Source organism: Carassius carassius, chromosome 44, assembly GCF_963082965.1.
Source record: "Carassius carassius chromosome 44, fCarCar2.1, whole genome shotgun sequence".
NCBI lineage: Eukaryota > Metazoa > Chordata > Actinopteri > Cypriniformes > Cyprinidae > Carassius > Carassius carassius.
In genome coordinates this window covers 11,785,697-11,804,638 of record NC_081798.1, presented here as the reverse complement: position 1 = coordinate 11,804,638, position 18,942 = coordinate 11,785,697, and the positions used below count along the sequence as shown (strand labels likewise).

The 18,942-nt window shown below is 37.3% G+C and overlaps 1 protein-coding gene across 1 annotated transcript in view; it reads left to right on the top strand.

Moving 5' to 3' along the window:
• The window catches only part of LOC132126786 (rho guanine nucleotide exchange factor 10-like protein), a 105,187-nt gene that overhangs the window by 35,495 nt on the left and 50,750 nt on the right, over nucleotides 1-18,942 (top strand). Inside the window, exons 13-14 of the mRNA XM_059538284.1 lie at nucleotides 1,742-1,842; nucleotides 13,614-13,735. Of these exons, the coding sequence (XP_059394267.1) occupies nucleotides 1,742-1,842; nucleotides 13,614-13,735 (223 nt within the window). The remainder of the gene's footprint in view (nucleotides 1-1,741; nucleotides 1,843-13,613; nucleotides 13,736-18,942) is intronic.

Below are 18,942 nucleotides of genomic sequence, written 5' to 3'. Positions count from 1 at the left end.
TTGTTTGCATTTGCCATTCTGGGAAGGAGCCAAGCATCCCCTGAATTTCAGTCGAAATTCGATTTCTTTATCTCGGAGCGTCTTCGAAGGTTTTAGTTCATTCTTCTATATCTGTGCCTTTGCACTTCACACTTTTCTTCCAACCTTTTTCCTTTCTCTTGCTCTCTCCGAGTAGTGCTGTCTCCCCTGGGCTGGAAATGAATGCCGAGCAGGCAGAGGCTGCTGGTGTGACAGTAGCCAAGGCGGGCGTCATCTTATTCTCCAGTCAATTACCTTCTAATGATGTTTGAATGTGAATTGCTTTCCGTGTCCCTTAGCCTTTGCTGAGAGTCTTTCTTTAGCAGGCACTGTGTTAGAAATGAAGTTAAAGTATTTTTACAAGTGTAGAATGGATTCCTGACTCATTGAAGACATGGACAGCTTTATTAAGCAGAGTGCAAATCTACAGTTTGACATGTTTGTGTATTCTTGCTCTTTTTTTTCAAATGAAATAATAGGAATCATAAAAATCGAATCTGGTTTAGAATTTAGCACTTCCCTTGTAAAGTTAGTTTACACAAGAGAGTATTACAACACTTAAATTATGCACTGATATTATATTTTAAAAAGCTTTTTATCTTAGCCTAGATGCTTTTGTTTGATTCTGTGTTACTGTGGTTCCATGAACAATTTTTGACTGAACTTCCACAGGACCTTTCTATTGCACTAAAATTACTTTGTAGTGGGAAAATATATATTATATTTTTAGCAATAACAATACATTGTATGGTTAAAAATGATCAAATTTTCGTTTATGCCAAAAATCATTAGGATATTAAGTAAAGATCATGTTCCATGAAGATATTTTGTAAATTTCATATATTTTGTAAAAATATTTATTTGAAATACATATATCAAAACTTAATTTTGGTTAATTTTATTTTTTGTTTTGCTAAGGACTTAATTTGGACAACTTTAAAGGCGATTTTCTCAATATTTTGATGTTTTTGCACCCTCAGATACCGGCAAGCTTTTTTTCCACTTCAAGCAAGTTTATAATGATCAAATTCAGAAACTGAATCCCATTTTCAATTGTCATTTTTCAAAGTCAAATCCAGGTGGGTTTCTTGTGGCCAATCTCGTTCAATAACTAATATTAAAACCTGATACCATCCAGAAGCAGATGGTGCTCAATCATTGCTTGCTCATTTCCTCCTTGTAGAAGGCATTGCTGAAAAGTTCTGGTCCATTAACCTGGCTTAACACCTTGGTCTAGAATGCAGATTAACTCAGCATGCTCACCTCATCTTGTGGCCTGATCCTCTCCTTCCTTCTCCACATAACCCCACATGCCAACACATTCATAGAGCTTATGGGTCTCTTTGACCTTCATACCATCTCTTTGATTAAATTAAGGACAAAATATTTATCTCCATGCTATCTTCATTTCTGCTGCCTGCTTTTTCCCTCTCATAAGCACACATTTCATGAAAAATCTGACTCCGCACACAGATCCAGACTTAGCTTGAGATCAAGCTGTATTGTGGAGAGTGGCAGCTGCTCTCCCCAGGGCTCCTTGGTGCACTGCAGCAAAACTATTTCACTGTATTATTAATACTGATAATTAAGGGAGCACCATGTTGTGATGTGTTTTATGAAAATTTTACGAGATTATAAAACTCAAAGGGCCATGGCAACACTCCCGTGTTGGTTAGTTCAGTATATCTCACCACCTGACCATTTTTTTTCACATGTCCTGTAGGTCTGGTCGTCCTGTGAGCTTCACAGTGGTCTTCAACACACCAAGCCCCGTCAGCAAGATATCCTGGGTCAACCGGTTACACTTATCAAAAATAGCACTGAGTAAGTTTGAATATAATTCTCCACTAACTGATGACTAGAGTTCTGTTGATCCAAAACATTGACAATGATTGTTAAGATCTAATACAATAAATACATAAATAAATTGATTGGACTAAAAATAATAATATCATGACAACTCTATGAACATTTTAGCTTGGTGATGGATATGACAATATTAATGTATTTGGTCTTGGCGGAACAGATCTGTTACGCTGCTGCTGAATCGCTGCTGGTTATTACCGTAGTTTATTACTGTAGATTATTACTGCTGTTGCAAGCAAGTACAGGAACTTGCTACTGTCAATGCATATGGCGATACGGTGCCATGATTATTCAAGACATACTGCTGCTGCACAAATAGCATATCAAATAACCTGTAGCAGATCTAAACAGGTGGAGCTGGGGAAGGTGGAGGGTTTCAGGGAACTCTGAAAGCGCGCTGCAGGAATCTCGAGTGAATACTAGCCAGCCATTTAAATACAAGGCATATGCAGCATGAACCAATCAGCTTGTGCCAAGTCGTTTAACTCTCTGAATATCATCAGTTAAGTTAACGCCCCAGCCACGTCAGCCAGCGCCATCTAGAGTTTCATGACTGAACTATATATTTATGTGATTTTACAACAACATTTATTTATTTATTTATTTTAATTAGCAATATTATTACAATAATTATTTAGAAAGATGATTCCAAAACCAGATAGGTGTTTTGTTTTTATTCAGAGTTTATCAGAAAATAGAAGGCCAGACAATGTTTGCTGAATGCAGTAAAATAACAGACGATAAAATACAATTTCACGCTCTTATAGCTTGGTTGTATCATCTCTGCATTTACAAGGTTGATGACTTGTTGGCTTAGTGATAAATCAGTGCAACCAAGTTTTATTTAGTACTTTTCAATGTGTAAAATAGTTTTAATGGGTTTTAACCTCGGGGCAAGGAGATATTCAAGCAATGCATTATAAACTATAACTCCCTGAAGAAATGCCTATTTCTTTTATGACAAGCTAATAGAAATAGCCTCTCTGCCTCTGGTTTATTGAATAGTATTGGCATTAGAGTACTGGCAGTTTTATAACTCTAGAAAAAACTGAATTTCACAAAAGATTTAGCCATTTCAATAGTGGCATAATGGTCTAACATCCTTCCCATCTCAAATGTGCTCAAGAAGCCTGGTGCCATTGTAGACGTTTCATTCCTATGCTTATTTTCTGTATTTAAAGCACAACGCTGCCATCACATTCTTGATTTTTTTGTAGATTTGGTTTTAGAGAATAGACTGTGTATATCAATACTGTAGAGACTAGCAATTTATTAACACTCAATCTGAAAATAGTACAGTATTTTAATTATAGTCTTTCTAAGGTTGTCCAATTTTATGATATTATAATACTGCAGGAGTCTTTGGAGTTTTTAATCAGAAATGCAAACAGATTTCAAAACAGCTGGACATTAATGCGTTAAATATTGTTTTTAGGGCCTATAATCTATTAATGTAGTAAAGAAGCTTCATTGAAACTTCCACATTGAGGCATTCAGATTGTTGTAATTTGTGATAAAACTGTTTGTATGTAGGTTTTGGACTTGAATTGAAAATCAAATCTAGCAGCTTGGATATTTTCATCGATGCCATGCATGAAACACAGTATCTCTGTCAGTCTGCAGACCACCAAAACTACAACTGACTGATGGAGTCTGGCTTCTCAGTGCCAGACTTGCATCTTTTTTGACACAAGCTAAAGTTGAACAAAAACAAAAGAAGTGGTTTTACTTCGATTGGCATGATAAAAGATTACACCATCCTACTTGATGGACACACAGAGAAATGAGAAAAAATATGGTAAACCGGAGTACAGTACATCTCCAGTAGCTGTTAAGAGTCCTTATTGGAACCTGGTTTTACCTTTTATCTTAGAATGTAATCATTCTAAAGTGCAAAGTACAATAGTCCAAGCTTTGCCTTGTTTTTTTTTTTTTGGTAAATTATCTTGTTTTCACACCAACAATAATGGTTTTCCATACGCTGCCTCTATGGCTATTTGTGAGCTGTTGTTGAAAATACTTTTACAGCAATAGTCAAATAGCAATCTTGGTTGACACTAAGTGGATGCTAGCAGTGTAAGTGGCAATATCCCTCCAAAAAACAAAAACAAAAACAGCTAGATAGCAATGAGAGAATGACAAACATTCCTAAGAATTTCTTTCTTTTCTCTCTTCCTGAGAAGACATGTAGCTTTCTCTACATTTCCCTGTTTGCTCTCCTGCTTTTTCTTGGCTCGCCCTTGGTTAGCTGTCAGACTTTTGTTCCATCTCAGCCAAACTTGTTGACCAGAATGAGCTTAAATTCACAACTCACAGTGTAACTTTCACACATCACTTTGCAGAGTCATTACATTTTTATTTGGAATGTGATTCTGAAAACACATTATTTTTGTACTTCAAAACATTCGGAGTGTTTTGTGCAGATTGACATTGTTATTCAACCTGCTGAAGCCGTAAGTTACACCCTAATTTCATTACACTCACATGTTGTCTACTTATTTAGCCAAATGAAAATACAATAACAGAAATTCTGGTGCAATTTCATGGGGGGCCAGTTGTTGCCGAGATCTCTTACGTCTTTTGAGGACGTGTGGGTCTGATGTGGGCAGAAAAAAAAAAAAAACTTTGAGAGTCATTTGAGACCCTTCACCTCGCGTCTGGCATTGCATTACAACACAAGCCACTTCCTTGTGTTATCAGTCCCTATATTCCTCCATCCCTTAGGTCCTCTTTGACACATATTGATACTTATTAACAGATCCTACAGTCCTCCACTCGACATGTTTTTTTTGTCATACATACTGCTTTGAGGTGTAACTTTTTTCTGATATAACATGCAACGAAGCTGTTTTTCCTCTTATGAGGGCCATGGACAGTTTTCCATGATGGTTAACATATGTTTATATCTATATAAAACAGGCTGTCAGAAAACAGTGTTTGTGATATTCTGGCAACATGCTGGGAACTCATGGGCATGAGATCGAGAGCTTTAGCATGACTGTGGATGAGTGTGTCCTGTGGGTTCCATTAATTATGAAGATGTGGTTCAGAAATTGCCACCACAACAACATGTGGTGCAGAGAAAAGGCCCAATTCTTTTTCCAAATGCTCCCTTGTTGCATGTTCACAGGTGCACTTTTAATAAATATGTTTGACATGCAGTCTTCAAGGTAGGGCTGGGTGATAATTCAATAATGATAATTATCGCAATATAATTTTCTTAAAAATACAATTTCTCAATGGTAATGTAAACAACACAGCTTTTACCCTGTCAAAAACAGCTCTTTTCAGAGCAAGCCGTTTTGTAGCATTTTTCTTTAAATGCAAATGAGCTCTGCTGACCCCGTCTATATATATATATATATATATATATATATAAACTTGGTCATAATAAATGTAACCATATAAGACTGAGGTTGCTACAATTTTTTTTTATTTTTACAGAGGTTACTGATTTTGATAATGAACAAAACATTTTCCTCTGCATGCTAAATTAAATTTGCTTTTCCAAGAGACAAAAAGTGATATTAGTATTATTAATATAACCAGGCAACCCAGACCATGATAATTGTTTTTGGCCATATCTCCCAGCCCTACTTCAAGGGTTTCTACCAGAATTTTTTTTTTTTATTAGTCTTTATTGCATGAACCAATCACAGCCAACCATAACTAGTCATATCCAATTTTATTTACATTACCTCCTCTCAAAAAACTTCTCCCCATTCATTCTCCTCACCAATTCCACTGCATGCTTTGGGGGTCTGTTCAAACTCAATGGGATCAGGGGAGATGAGAGACTCCCGTTGTAACTTTACCTGCTGGTGTCGCTGTTGGACAATGTTTCTGTAGAAAAATGAGTGATTAATACACTTTTTTAATGTTAAATTATGTAATATTGGCATTGTTTTATTTTTGTTCTACTGATTTTCTTCTCATGCAATATTTTGAGGACTCACTGCCTCCTCTGAGGAAATGCATAAATATGCAAAAGAAAGCACATGCAAAGAAAGGCAGATTGGTTGATAGAAAACTTGAGACTTGAAAATGAAAAATTGAGAGATGGCGATAAAGATTACAGATACAGGCAATTTCTATTTGTTTTCTTCTATTCAGTGTTCTTTGTATAAAAACAAAGAACAAGAGGATGTGATTGATAGCAAAGCATTGTACATTAAGCACAGAGCAGAAGAGTTGGGGATCATTTGTAAACCTGTTATTGAGATGGATCAGGTTGATGATAAACACTGTTTGTCCGTTGGAAGGAAAGGCAGTGGTAGTTTACCCCACTGCGTCACACACTCCTCTTACTTCTGATCAGGGATCACTGCCGTGGTCTGTCTGGCACGGCTATATAATAATAGACAAGAGAACTTTTAGAACAATTCTGCAAAGCAGTGGCCTTAACCTGTCTGTTCAATTCACTGTACCACTTAGTAACCTAGCAAGCAGGAATAAAATCTGTAGATGTCATAGTATGTGATTCCCAGCAAAAGAACCATAACATACAACGACACTGGCTAAATAAATAAATAAATATAGTAAATAATAGGATAAAAATGACACTGCTGCCAAAAAGAGGTAATTCTCCCTCTCCCTCTCTCTCTTTCTCTCCCTCTCTCTCTGTCTCTCTCTCATAATTTAGTTATTAACTGCATTAGTTTGCAATATACGGCTCAAACTTCTGTTACTAGATCTAAAATGACATTTTGGAATTAGCAACGAAGGCGTTGGATGAGATGCAGAAGAAATTTATCCTACTCACAGCATTTTAAGTACAAAACTCGGACAAATGCCTTCAAATATACAGGTGCATCACAATAAATTAGAATTTCACGTAAAAATTCATTTAGTCAGAAATTCAACTCAAATTGAATGTGAAATTAGTGTATTAAATAAATTCATTGCACACATACTGAAGTAGTTTAAGTCTTTGGTTCTTTTAATTGTGATGATTTTGGCTCACATTTAACAAAAACCCACCAATCTCAACAAATTAGAATACTTCATAAGACAAAAAAAAAAAAAAAAAAGAAATTAGTGAATTGTTGGCCTTCTGGAAAGTATTATCATTTACTGGACATGTACTCAATACTTGGTAGGGGCTCCTTTTGCTTTAATTGTGGCCTCAATTCGTCGTCGAATGGAGGTGATCAGTTTTTGACACTGCTGAGGTGGTATGGAAGCCCAGGTTTCTTTGACAGTGGCCTTCAGCTCATCTACGGTTTTTGGTCTCTTGTTTCTCATTTTCCTCTTGACAATACCTCATAGATTCTCTATGGGGTCCAGGTCTGGTGAGTTTGCTGGCAAATCAAGCACACCAACACCATGGTCATTTAACCAACTTTTGGTGCTTTAGGAAGTGTGGGCAGGTGCCAAATCCTGCTGGAAAACGAAATCAGCATCTTGAAAAAGCTGGTCAGCAGAAAGAAGCATGAAGTGCTCCAAAAATTCTTGGTAAACAGGTGCAGTGACTTTGGATTTCAAAAAACACAATGGACCAACACCAGCAGATGACTTTGCACCCCAAATCATCACAGACTGTGGAAACTTAACACTGGACTTCAAGCAACTTGGGCTATGAGCTTCTCCACCCTTCCTCCAAACTCTAGGACCTTGGTTTCCAAATGAAATACAAAACTTGCTCTCATCTGAAAAGAAGACTTTGGACCACTGAGCAACAGTCCAGTTCTTCTTCTCCTTAGCCCAGGTAAGATGCTTCTGATGTTGTATGTGGTTCAGGAGTGGCTTAACAAGAGGAATACAACAACTGTAGCCAAATTCCTTGACACATCTGTATGCCTTGACCCCAGCCTTAGTCCATTCCTTGTGATGTTCACTCAAATTCTTGAATTGATTTTGTGTGACAATCATCTTTTGTGCATCTTTTTCTTACGCTCTTTTTCCTTCCACTCAACTTTCTGTTAACATGCTTGGATACAGCACTCAGGATACAGCCAGCTTCTTTGGCAATGAATATTTGTGGCTTACCCTCCTTGTGAAGGGTGTCAATGATCATCTTCTGGACAACTGTCATATCACCAGTCTTCCCCATGATTGTGTAGCCTAGTGAACCCAACTAAGAGACCATTTTGAAGGCTCAGGGAAAATTTGCTGGTGTTTTGAGTTGATTAACTGATTGGCATGTTACCATATTCTAATTTGTTGATATAGTGAATTTTTTGTTAAATGTGAGCCCAAATCATCACAGTTAAAAGAACCAAAGACTTAAACGACTTAAGTCTGTGTGCATTGAATTGATTTAATACACAAGTTTTAACAATTTGAGCTGAATTACTGAAATTAACTTTTCCATGACATCTAATTTATTGAAATGTACCTGTATTATTGGGACAGTTCGCTGAAAAAAAAATCGAACCGTTCGGTTCTCCACACACGGTTTGGCACGCACTGGGACTGCGGTTAAACTTAAATCTGACAAAACTGGACAAACCATTCACTCTTGTTCAATGCAAATGCCGTATGCTGGAATATGAGCAGTCATGTATTCTGTCATCACCTGGGTGGTGATAGCGTGCGCTCACAGATGAGACCTGAACAGCACACTTTAATATGTCTTTAAACTAAACGCATTTAAGCTTTGCCAGTTTAAACATTTAAGACCCCAACGACACGAGCTCGCATGTGCAGTGAGAAGATTTGTGCATGCGCTCATCCCAAGCGCGCAAATATTATTATATTATATTATATTATATTATATTATATTATATTATATTATATTATATTATATTATATTATATTATATTATATTATATTATATTATATTATATTATATTATATAGCAGCTAAGCCATGGAGTTTTCTTTTCTAATGTGAATATGTTATGGTATTAAGCTATGCTGTTATACATTCAAAAAACTAAAAAAGTAAAAATGTTGATTCATACACATTAATAGGAATTTAATAAGCAATTGTTTACCTCAGCACTGGTCCCTGAAGTGTCATGCAGGCATCCTGTGAACTCTTTTGGTTCAACTATATCTTTGCTTCTATAAGTACTTATAGATTTGTCTTCTTGATAATTAATCATCACAGTAGATTTAAAGCCCACCGCAGTCAGTCGATAATGCCAAAGCTTAATTAAAATTAAATCCCTATTATGTGATGGTTCTGTATATTTGCTAGGCTCCTTCTGGAAAAACTGTTTGGTCCATGAATGGTTATTAGGTACTGATGTAAATGACAAACAAGTTAGATGAAGTTCAGTGTATTGTTTTGGAGTATATAGCTGTTAATTAAAAATGTATGCACATATTGTCCTAAATAGATGTGCCTGCATGTGCTTTCACGGCTTGTGCACCTTTCTCAAAGAGTCAAGGCTGAAACCTTCTGGATGGAAGCATCTGTGTATAGTACCCAGCAAGGCTGCGGTACAGCTATTCACAGCCTCACTGTGTGGCAGTTTTCTTGCCTGTTCTGATGAATGTTCAATTATGTACTTAGGAGCAATGTTTGAAGAAAAAGCAATACAAGAACACTAACTTTTTGGGTGCTGCAGTTAGGTGGTCAAGTTGTGCAGCAAAGCACAAAGGGATGCCATGCAAAAAAGTTTAATTGAAGGAATATCAATTACTGCAGAAAGTAATTCAGGCTTCTTTTTGTCCATGCAGAATGTAATACAGCTGGGTGATAAAACAATAATGATTATAATCGTGATCAAATTTTCCTTGATGAAATGATAGCAAGAGTTTGATAAATTTTCGATACAATGTTTATTAGGTTAAAGTGGAACAAAACGGTGCTGTTTATCCACCCAGCTCAAAGTTCAAACAGCAGCGCAGTGATTGCGAACTCACTATAGCAGATGCATTTTCTCACTGATGAGAGTCATGCAGGGCTGTGAGATCCAGTGTGAAGTGCTTTATTTGACATTACTTGAGATTTAGACTAGTTTAACGCCATATAAAACAGCACTGACAAACAGGAGAAACAATTTCAATTTACAAATCGTTATAATCAACCATTATTGGTAATTTACTGTAGAAACACTAACTGCATCATGGTAGTGTGGTAGAAATGTGTGATATTCATAAGAAAATGTATTATATTATTAATGTAGATGTGTATTAAATGTGTTGAAGGAGTAATATAATATAATTACAGCATATTTGTGATTAAGCTATATTATTTGTGCATTTTTTAAAAAGAACAAAAATGTACAGTACATCTGCATCCTACTCAAGTTAATGTATCCCTACTCTCATCTCAAGCAAATGTCAAATCTGCATTTCTATGAGTGCATTTCTAAGATACATTTTGTCCATTTTTTCATCCCTAAGCATAAATAAATGAACTAGCATGTTTAAACTTGGTGATGTTAAGGAACCCCGATCATCATCTATTATCTATTATTGTCATCTATTATCATTATTTTCTATTATCATTTTATTTTTTCTGATATTGTCCACCCCAAAGAATCATCTTGTACCCCTTCAGGTGTCCTAGGACTGTACAGCTCAGATAACAGACTTTTCTTTTACAGAAAATAATTGATATTATTATTAATATTTTTTTTTAAATAAAAGTGCTTTAACAAAAACGTAAACTTCATTTTTCATCCTTTAAACCTTCCAGACATCGTAATCCATTGTAAAAGCCTTACCCTAAATGCTCTATACTTAACAAAAACAAATAGCCGAAGCTAAATGATTTTCTGTGGTAATTGACATTACACAACTAATGCTGCCAACTGAGCTTCACTTCAGTTGAACCCAAAACATTTGTTTAATACCAAAGCGCAGAATAGTTCCAATACAGAAATAAACTGACAACCCCAATTCTTATCATTTGTTTAATTTTATCTGACAGTTTTGTGTGTGTGCGCTTATTTTTTGCCTATATGCAGATGCAAATACATTTCACTTTTATTTTATCCCAGTTTTTCATCCAGTGTCTGTCTGGTGGAGATACCTGTTTGCCTCGAACCTAAATCCTCTCTCCTGTCCATCATTCTCTCACCTTCATTCTCACTTTCTGTTTTTCCATTGTCTTTCTTCCTCTCACGCTCTGACAGCGGCTATCAATGAGCAACCCCTGGTTAAACCCCAGCCTCCCTGATGAGGTGCACACTTGTTTGCTTATCCTTTGCTAAGCGGCTTGAGTTTTACTACACAACATGAATAGAACGATGGTTGCTGCATTGTCAATGAGGGAGTGTGCAGAGAGTGTTTGGCTGCTGAGTTTTGGCATGTTCCTCACATTGTGTTAGCCGGGGTATTGGGAGCTTACGCCAACAGAATGCATTATGCCTGAGTCATTAGCAGCACTAGCCCTTGCTATACAGGGGTGCAAGACAGACCTCATAACACTAATGCCTCATCTGACTTGCCACTGCAGCATTTATTGAGAGCGAAACATCAATTATTGTGCATTATTAATATATTTCAGAGGCCTGAATACCAATTGTACTGTGCTCCTAATAAACCAGTGAAAACTAGCATTTACTCTTCTCTGCTGAGAGTTTGAGCATGTATGTTTATACAAGTCTGAAAAGTGTTGGTGTGTTGAAAAAGTGTTGGTATATTGACCTTTTCTGACAAACAATTAGCAAAGATCAGATTTTATGCCGAACTATTAGCTAATTTAGTAATTTAAGCTAATTTAGCTAGCTTAAGTGTCGCAGTGCGAGGCAGGTAAACGGCAAACACGTTGACCCTTAAGTAGGGCTGACTGACAGCTTGAATTCAATTATAGTACTTTAAAAGTGAACTACGCTCCCCAATCATATCTCCAAAGGGCAAACTTGTGATGATATCATAGCAGAACTGTTTAATTTAATGAGAAGATCTAGAGAATTCTGTTCTGATTGCGAATGGAAAGGAGATGTGGTTGGTGGAAGGATTAGACGCTTTTGTAAGTTAGTAAAATTCGCTTTCATGCTTCACTGTGCTGTAAAATTATAAACAGCCGCATCGAAAGGCTCTGCTTCTAAATGACTAAAGATGTTAGGGCCTTGCTTTTATTATATTTGTCTGACAGTCTAGAAGGTCAGGGTTTTGTTTGAAAGATGCCTACTTGAATAGAGTTTACTTTCATGCAAAATCATAGTGTGCTCTGTTGATGATGTTCTTGATATTTCAAAAGAATTATAAAAAGCCTGGTGCAGTTATTGCATGTTCCAGTGGGACAAACTGCTATAGGTACCCAGTCAAACCTTGACCTGCTACTCTGTACAGTTGATTGAAGGAGAAATAAATGTGAACAATGAGAACATGTTGCCCCTGAAGGCCAGACTTGGTTGAGACTGTCTTGGGTACTGTCTGCTCTTTAAATATTAGTTGACAAACCTTGTTGATATGGTGTTTGTATGTAATGTTTTTCCACACAGTATGTGTGATTATTAAGCTTTAATTGACCATATTAATTATAAATGAGAACAGGGTTGTATGTAGAAACAATCTGTCAGAACAAATGGTAATTGCGATTTTTAGCATCCAATTACTCACAGGAGGCCACATGTTAGCAAAAACTAGTTGACCTAATATATTGTTTTTCAGTTTCTTCATGATCATTAGCTCACAAAAGAGTAGCAGAGTCAGAAGTGTTGTTTGTGTCTGCAACATTTGGTGTTTGAGATACACTACATAAACAAAAAACAAATATTAAAAAAAATATTGTAAACATCACGATAACAGTATTTTAAATGCTATTTAAGATATTTCTGGGCATCCTCTTTATCAGTCCGTTTTCACAGATATGCAGAAATATTCCCTTAGAAATTATCTCAACTTCTGCTTTCCCTTTGTCCTTCAAAAAATTTAATTACCTTTTAATACTTTTATAAATAATGCATAGATTTGCCATAGCAGTAGGATCAATTTTGTATAAAACGATTAGATTAAGAATTCCCATTTCTGGACTTAAAGTATTGAAAGGGGATTATTGCAAGGTGTGTGCAATTAGGTTAAGAATCTGTGTGGTTTTATACATAGTATTACTGTACTTACAGGCAAAGAAGTCCCAGTCTGAAAAGTTTAGTAGAAGTAGAAGTGTTAGAAGGCTGACCTTTCGAAGTATGCCATTGATTGCATTGATTTTTAGAGAGTTGGCTCCATCGTAAGTGGAGGAGGAACGGAAGCAAAAATCAAAGCGTGTTTGCCTCTTAAGAGTGTGTCGACCACAAAGGGCTGATATACAGAGATATCGAGACTCTGGCCGTTTTGAAATCTGAAAGAAATCCTCCTGAAACCCTTGCGAAACAGTGAGACTAAACTCAAACTAATTGGCCCTTAAGTCTCCTGCTCTGACTTGCGCATTGATATGGCTATGGTACATCGGCCGTCAAACCGTGCCACGTACCTTTCACACTGTGAAAACAAATGAGCCGGCTCCTATCTGACTGCATTTGTTTGTGGCCTATTTTCGTGGTTTCTGGGGCTAATTGTAAACCCCTGTCAAAGTGGCTGTGAGGGAAGACCTAGGTGGCCCACGCCCCTAGAATTTAGACTTCATTAATTGAAACCTGGAGGTTGCTGCTTCACATGCTGAGACGGACACCTGCTGCAGGAATGAGACTTTTGAAGGCTCATTAGTCTGCTATACTGAAAATATCTTCAGAGAGTGCTCAACAGGAGCCTCAAACATCTTAACTACTGCCATACTTTAGTTAGTATAATTAGATACACATACGAGATGTGATGTCACCCTGCATGATTTGCTAGGGCAGGAGAATGAATAATAAACTAACCCAAATATAACCTAATCTCTTGCAGGAGACGAAAACACACCGGGTTGGTTCTCTGCAGAGGATGCTGGTAAGACAAAAGCTCCTTTTTGGTGTCCACTGCTGTCCTGTCGCATGCCTGCCTTCACCTCCAAAGGCCAGGAATGTAAGGTGAGAAACTTCCAGTTTAATCAGAAACTTTCCTCGCGCAGAAAGAAGTTTATAGTTCATTTCCCGATGACAAAGTTCTTTTAGAAACTGTTGTATACCATGCAATCTTTTTTTTTTAGCTAGGAAATTAAAGTTCCACAGAAGCAACCTCCACAGACAGAGTCTGACCATAGGATGATCTTACAGGAACATTGCCACGATTGTGGAATTACAAGGTGACATGGAAGCTTTCCAGTCACACTAGAAGGAGAGTGAGGTTGTGGATCAATAGGAGCTGTTAAGAGCAGCAAGCTCCTCATATATCAAATGGTGAACTCGGATAAGAGACAGACTAAAATGTCTTCAGAGTCAGTCAAAAAGGAATGAAATCAATTTTACTGTCTGGAAGAGGATATTTCGGGCTAGATTTTAAGACCTAACAAAGTTAGATGCCATGTGAGGGTGTTATAAAGTGATCATGCAATTACGTTAATGACTGTGGGACACCCGATAATAAATCAATCAGGCTGCATTAAATTAAGCTCATTGCAACCCAATAGATGGGAAGTCAAGGCTGTTGGAGAAATGGCTTGATCATGCATTTTCTGCAACAGCTTGGAGATCTGAAAAACAAATTGACAATATACTTTTTCCACATCATTGCTTTCCACAGCTGCTCAGGAGTTCAGTTACCTTTTAACAAGAATTGTTATCTGGGTTGGGGCAAATTTCTTTGTGATCTTAAATGCCACACAATTCCTGGAAAATATATAAAATATATTTTAGTTTTTTTGTTTAAGTCATCCAACATTTCTTAAACTAAGATTTTTAAAAGTGAGCATGGAAGTCATTGGAATTTCTATAGTCAATATATTTATGATCTCTATAAAATAATAATAATAATAATAATAATAATAATAAAAAACTTAATATCCAATTTTGGGTTCCTTGAACAGTAATAAAGTCAAAGAAATGAAATTAAAAAGTATCAAAAACCCTGTATGAAATACAGTATTTGATTACAATCCTGCCAGCAAATGAATAAGATCTGAAAGCCATCTAAAGGTAATGTGAATTTGGTCTGGTTATGGATGGGTGGCTTGCGCATCTGTCTTGTTGACAATAAAAGGTAATATGGTTTTAAAGTGAGTGACTTAAGTCCTCCTGGCAGAGACATCTTCTGTTTTACTGCCAGCATGTGCTGGCCAGTGCCAAGGCCTCCAAAACATCTTACTGTAAAGTTTTGGCAGCTGATGTGCTTGGCAGGACATTCACTGTTACAGAGATTTTTTCTTTTGATCTTGAAGACCAAGATCAAAAGAGAAAAGCCGTTGGGGATCTTGCTCATCTCCAATAATGAAATAGAAGTTCTGTAGCATCACACCATGAACAACTGATCTGCACACACAGTTCTGCCATTTTTGTAAAAGCCTGGTGGGTGGACTTGTTAGGCGGAGGAGATAACCGTTATCAGGTCTTTCACTTCTGACGCGGAACAGTTGGGGTCTCTCTGTCCCACCCCTAACCAGTCCACCAGGCAATATCTGACCCACTTCTAAGCCTTGCAAACATACTGTAATACTGCACAAACAGGCACTAATTGTTCCTGAAATGCAGTACTAAGTCAAGGGCTGTTCTGTTCAAAGGCATACACTTTAATTTATTGAGGCATAAACTGTATTATATGTAGGGCTGTGCAATTAATAGCATGCGATTGTCATGTGAATCTTGTCAGTAAAGCCGGTCCTGTGATTCGTCGTAAATCTCCATCACCTGCTTTCAGATTAAACGGCATTCACTATTATGCAATATCGCGTTCATAATCGCATTCGATTTCGAACGCGATATGGACTATCTTGTCAGTGAACTACGGCTCTGTGTAATGAATGCTGCTCAGTCTGAAAGCAGGTGATGGTGATTTACTACTAATCATGGGACCGGCTTTGCTGATGAGATGTGCATGACAATCGCATGTGATTAATTGAACAGCCTTAAGGTAAAACTTTCCTTGTTTGATCTCCATGTCAAATTATGTCATTTTAGCCAGTCAGATTATGGGCCCTATCATATACCTGGGGCAATGTGGCGCAAGACCCAGTGCAAGTGTTTTTGCAAACCTGGTCTAAAGTCTGGCACAATATTTTTTCTTTGTTATATAAAGAGTGCTTTAGTGATATGCTCCTATAGGCGGGTGCACAACGCATGTACACTTTGCTTATTACACATACAGGGACCCGCAAGGAGATGAGACTCTGAACATGCTTATTGCACATTACTTAAAAAAAACACCCATTACTCATTAGGAGAATGGGGACAACCCGTTTAGACCATGTGCCCGGGCGCGCCGACTGTTTTCCTGTCGTTAAACTAGCAAAAGTGGATTCGGACATGCCTTGAGTGCACCTGCGCTGTGCTTTAGACCATGTGCTTATGTAACCCCTCTCTCACCTCTGTTACACTTAGATTGTTAAAATAGGGCCCTATATATCCGTCCTCATGTTTGCATCCTTCAGCTCTCCTTTTAGGTATTTTATTCGGATAGTTGAAAGATATAGAGGTCATGAAAAGGGTGGAATGGGATTGGCAAACAACACAAACCAGATTCAAGCTTGCATTCAGGCTAGCATGTGTTCTAACTGTAAAGTTCAGTAACTAGCAGAATCGTGCATTCTTGGAGATTTTGAGTATGGTTTTAGCACATTTTCCAACAAGGTAGTGTTCATGTGGATGATAAAGAAGTATTTTTTCACGTGCTAAAAACCCTCCACTAAAAAAATGTACTTCAGCTGTAAAAGCTGAATGCTAGAAGTACCGAGAAGTATAAAGATGTCTCATGGGAAGAGAAAGAAACAAGATCTGTTTCCCGATGAAGCATTAGGATGGAGAGAAGATTGCTTATATTTTAGAGTGTTTTTTTAAATACCGTGGAGATTCCATACCGGGTGCTTTGAAGCATGGGAAGACAAGCTGGAAAAAGGATTTTTTGGATGTATCAGGTTTGGCTGTTTTCCTTTTTGGGGATTAACACAAGGAGGGGAAAAAGAAGACATGTTTTCTGAATCTCTTTCATAGTACATAAACCCATGTCATGGTTCTGTCCAATGAAGTGTACTTACTAGAAACTTGGGCCTTCTCTAGCTTATTGTGGATATGTGCCCAGTATACTTAACTTAGTTTCAATTTTTTCACAAGTTTTTGTCACTCATGGTTGTGTTTTGATTGTCAATAGCCACTTGGGTTTTTAAAAAGCAGCTTTCGGGCATCAAGAAATAAGCTTAACGCATCACTGATCTTAAGCACAAACCATCGTTGATTTGTTTGCATGTAGATTGTTCCAATTTGCTGGCCATGTGTTGTGCCTGTGAAGTGTAGAATACATTTGCAAGCAGTTTGTAAGGGTTTTTTTGTATCCTTTTGTATTATTTTAAAAGCATCATCATGGTAAGTTCAATTATAATCAATTTACATCATCATAATTGCAACAGTGTAGTTCCAAAGTAAAATTGTCTGTTCATTCAATGCATATGTATGAATGTGAAGATAATCTGTACTTTTTTGTTACTTGTACTGTATGTTATGAAAATATATTCTATATTATGTATATATTTTTTTATTATTTTTCAAAGAAAAAAGGTGTAACTTTAATTCCTGCTGTTGCCACAGGTGCTATGTCATGGAGAAGCTGTGTGTTTCATTGTGAAAGCGAAACTACTTTGTTTGGCCTTCCAAAAGAGGACATAACTAGAAATCAGTGGATAAGTTGTATTTACAACACTTTTCTGGAACAGTTCAACCCAAATATGTGTACAACGTATTTTATGGAGGAAGAGGACTGTTTCCTTTGAGAGTAGCCTACAACATCGTTGTCTGTTTCTATATTATATAAATGTGAAAAACCAATGGTAAAATTCAGCTGCCACTGTGATTGGTGGGCAACAAGTGAATTTCCCACTTGGGTTGCATCCTACAGATGAGGTTTCATATCCTGTATATAGAGTTTTGCTTGATTTACAGTAAGTTCTGACATGGTCTGGATGTACTGGTTTTGTTTCCTATCTATGTTCCATCAGTATTGCTAGTGTACTGTTACTTGAGAGTGAACCAATTGTAGTCCATAACTAATATGATGGCTGCAGAACTCAATGATTGACTGCTGATTGCTGACAAGATGGCACTATTACTTCTCTTGCTATAGTGAATATGTGGATGAAGTCTATTTATAGCACAGTTTGGAGAGGGACTGATATATGACAAAAATTACTTGAAGCTGTTACAGCAGGAAGAGGAAAAACAAGATAAAACTTACATCTCAAGCTGATGCTCAACACATGAGACCAAGACAGAAAGCACATGAAATATAGATCAGAAATGTCTTGGAGAAAGGTGCCCTTCCCCTTACATGGCAGCCCTCTGTTGATTCTACTTTTTTTCTCCTATGTTTTTTTGTCAGCATGGATTTTTCCCCCCATAAAATCAGACGAGGTTAGTCCTTCCGCAATCTTTTCTGTGCATATATGAGGCTTGCGTTTTTTTCCCCCTCTCTGCTTCCTTTCGATCCCTCTGTGAGTTCTGCATTTCATCTTCCTCTTCGTCTGTGAAGAACAGACGCCACAGCATGGATTAAAAGCTTTTTCCTTCACATCTCTGCTGGACTGCTGTGACACTTTTTCTTCTATGCTGCAATATATCCTGCAAGCAAATACAAACACGTATACAGTACATTGAGCTGCATTTTAAAAACCCCAACCCGACTTACAGCTAAATCCAGGAGGCATCATCGAGGCTTTGCTATTAATTGCTGATAGCTTAACCTCTTCTTCATCTGCCCCTTCATCTCCAAGGATCAGTGCAATTAATTAAGAGCCCTTTTGTTTTTTTACTCAAATAGCTTTGCCCTAATCTGTCACTTGTTCATCTGCAGAGTTCAACAAGGCAGAATGCATTTGGATTATTTTAGACAGGAAGTCTAAATCTGCTTTTCTTTTCTCTGTCAAGATCACAGAGGACCTGTCACAAATGATGGTATAAACTCGCCGTCTCGGTCAAGGCTGCAAGTCCCTGCACTCAGCGAAAGCTCCCGAGATACAACTGGAGCTTGTCACTGTCCATTGCAAAGTTTGGTGACAGGATGCAACAAAAAGTCTCAAAACCTTTTGTTCTGAGTATGACTTTGTTCATGTATGGTTTTAAACAGTGCAGCTTTCAAAAGTAACGAGTGTCTCTCTTGA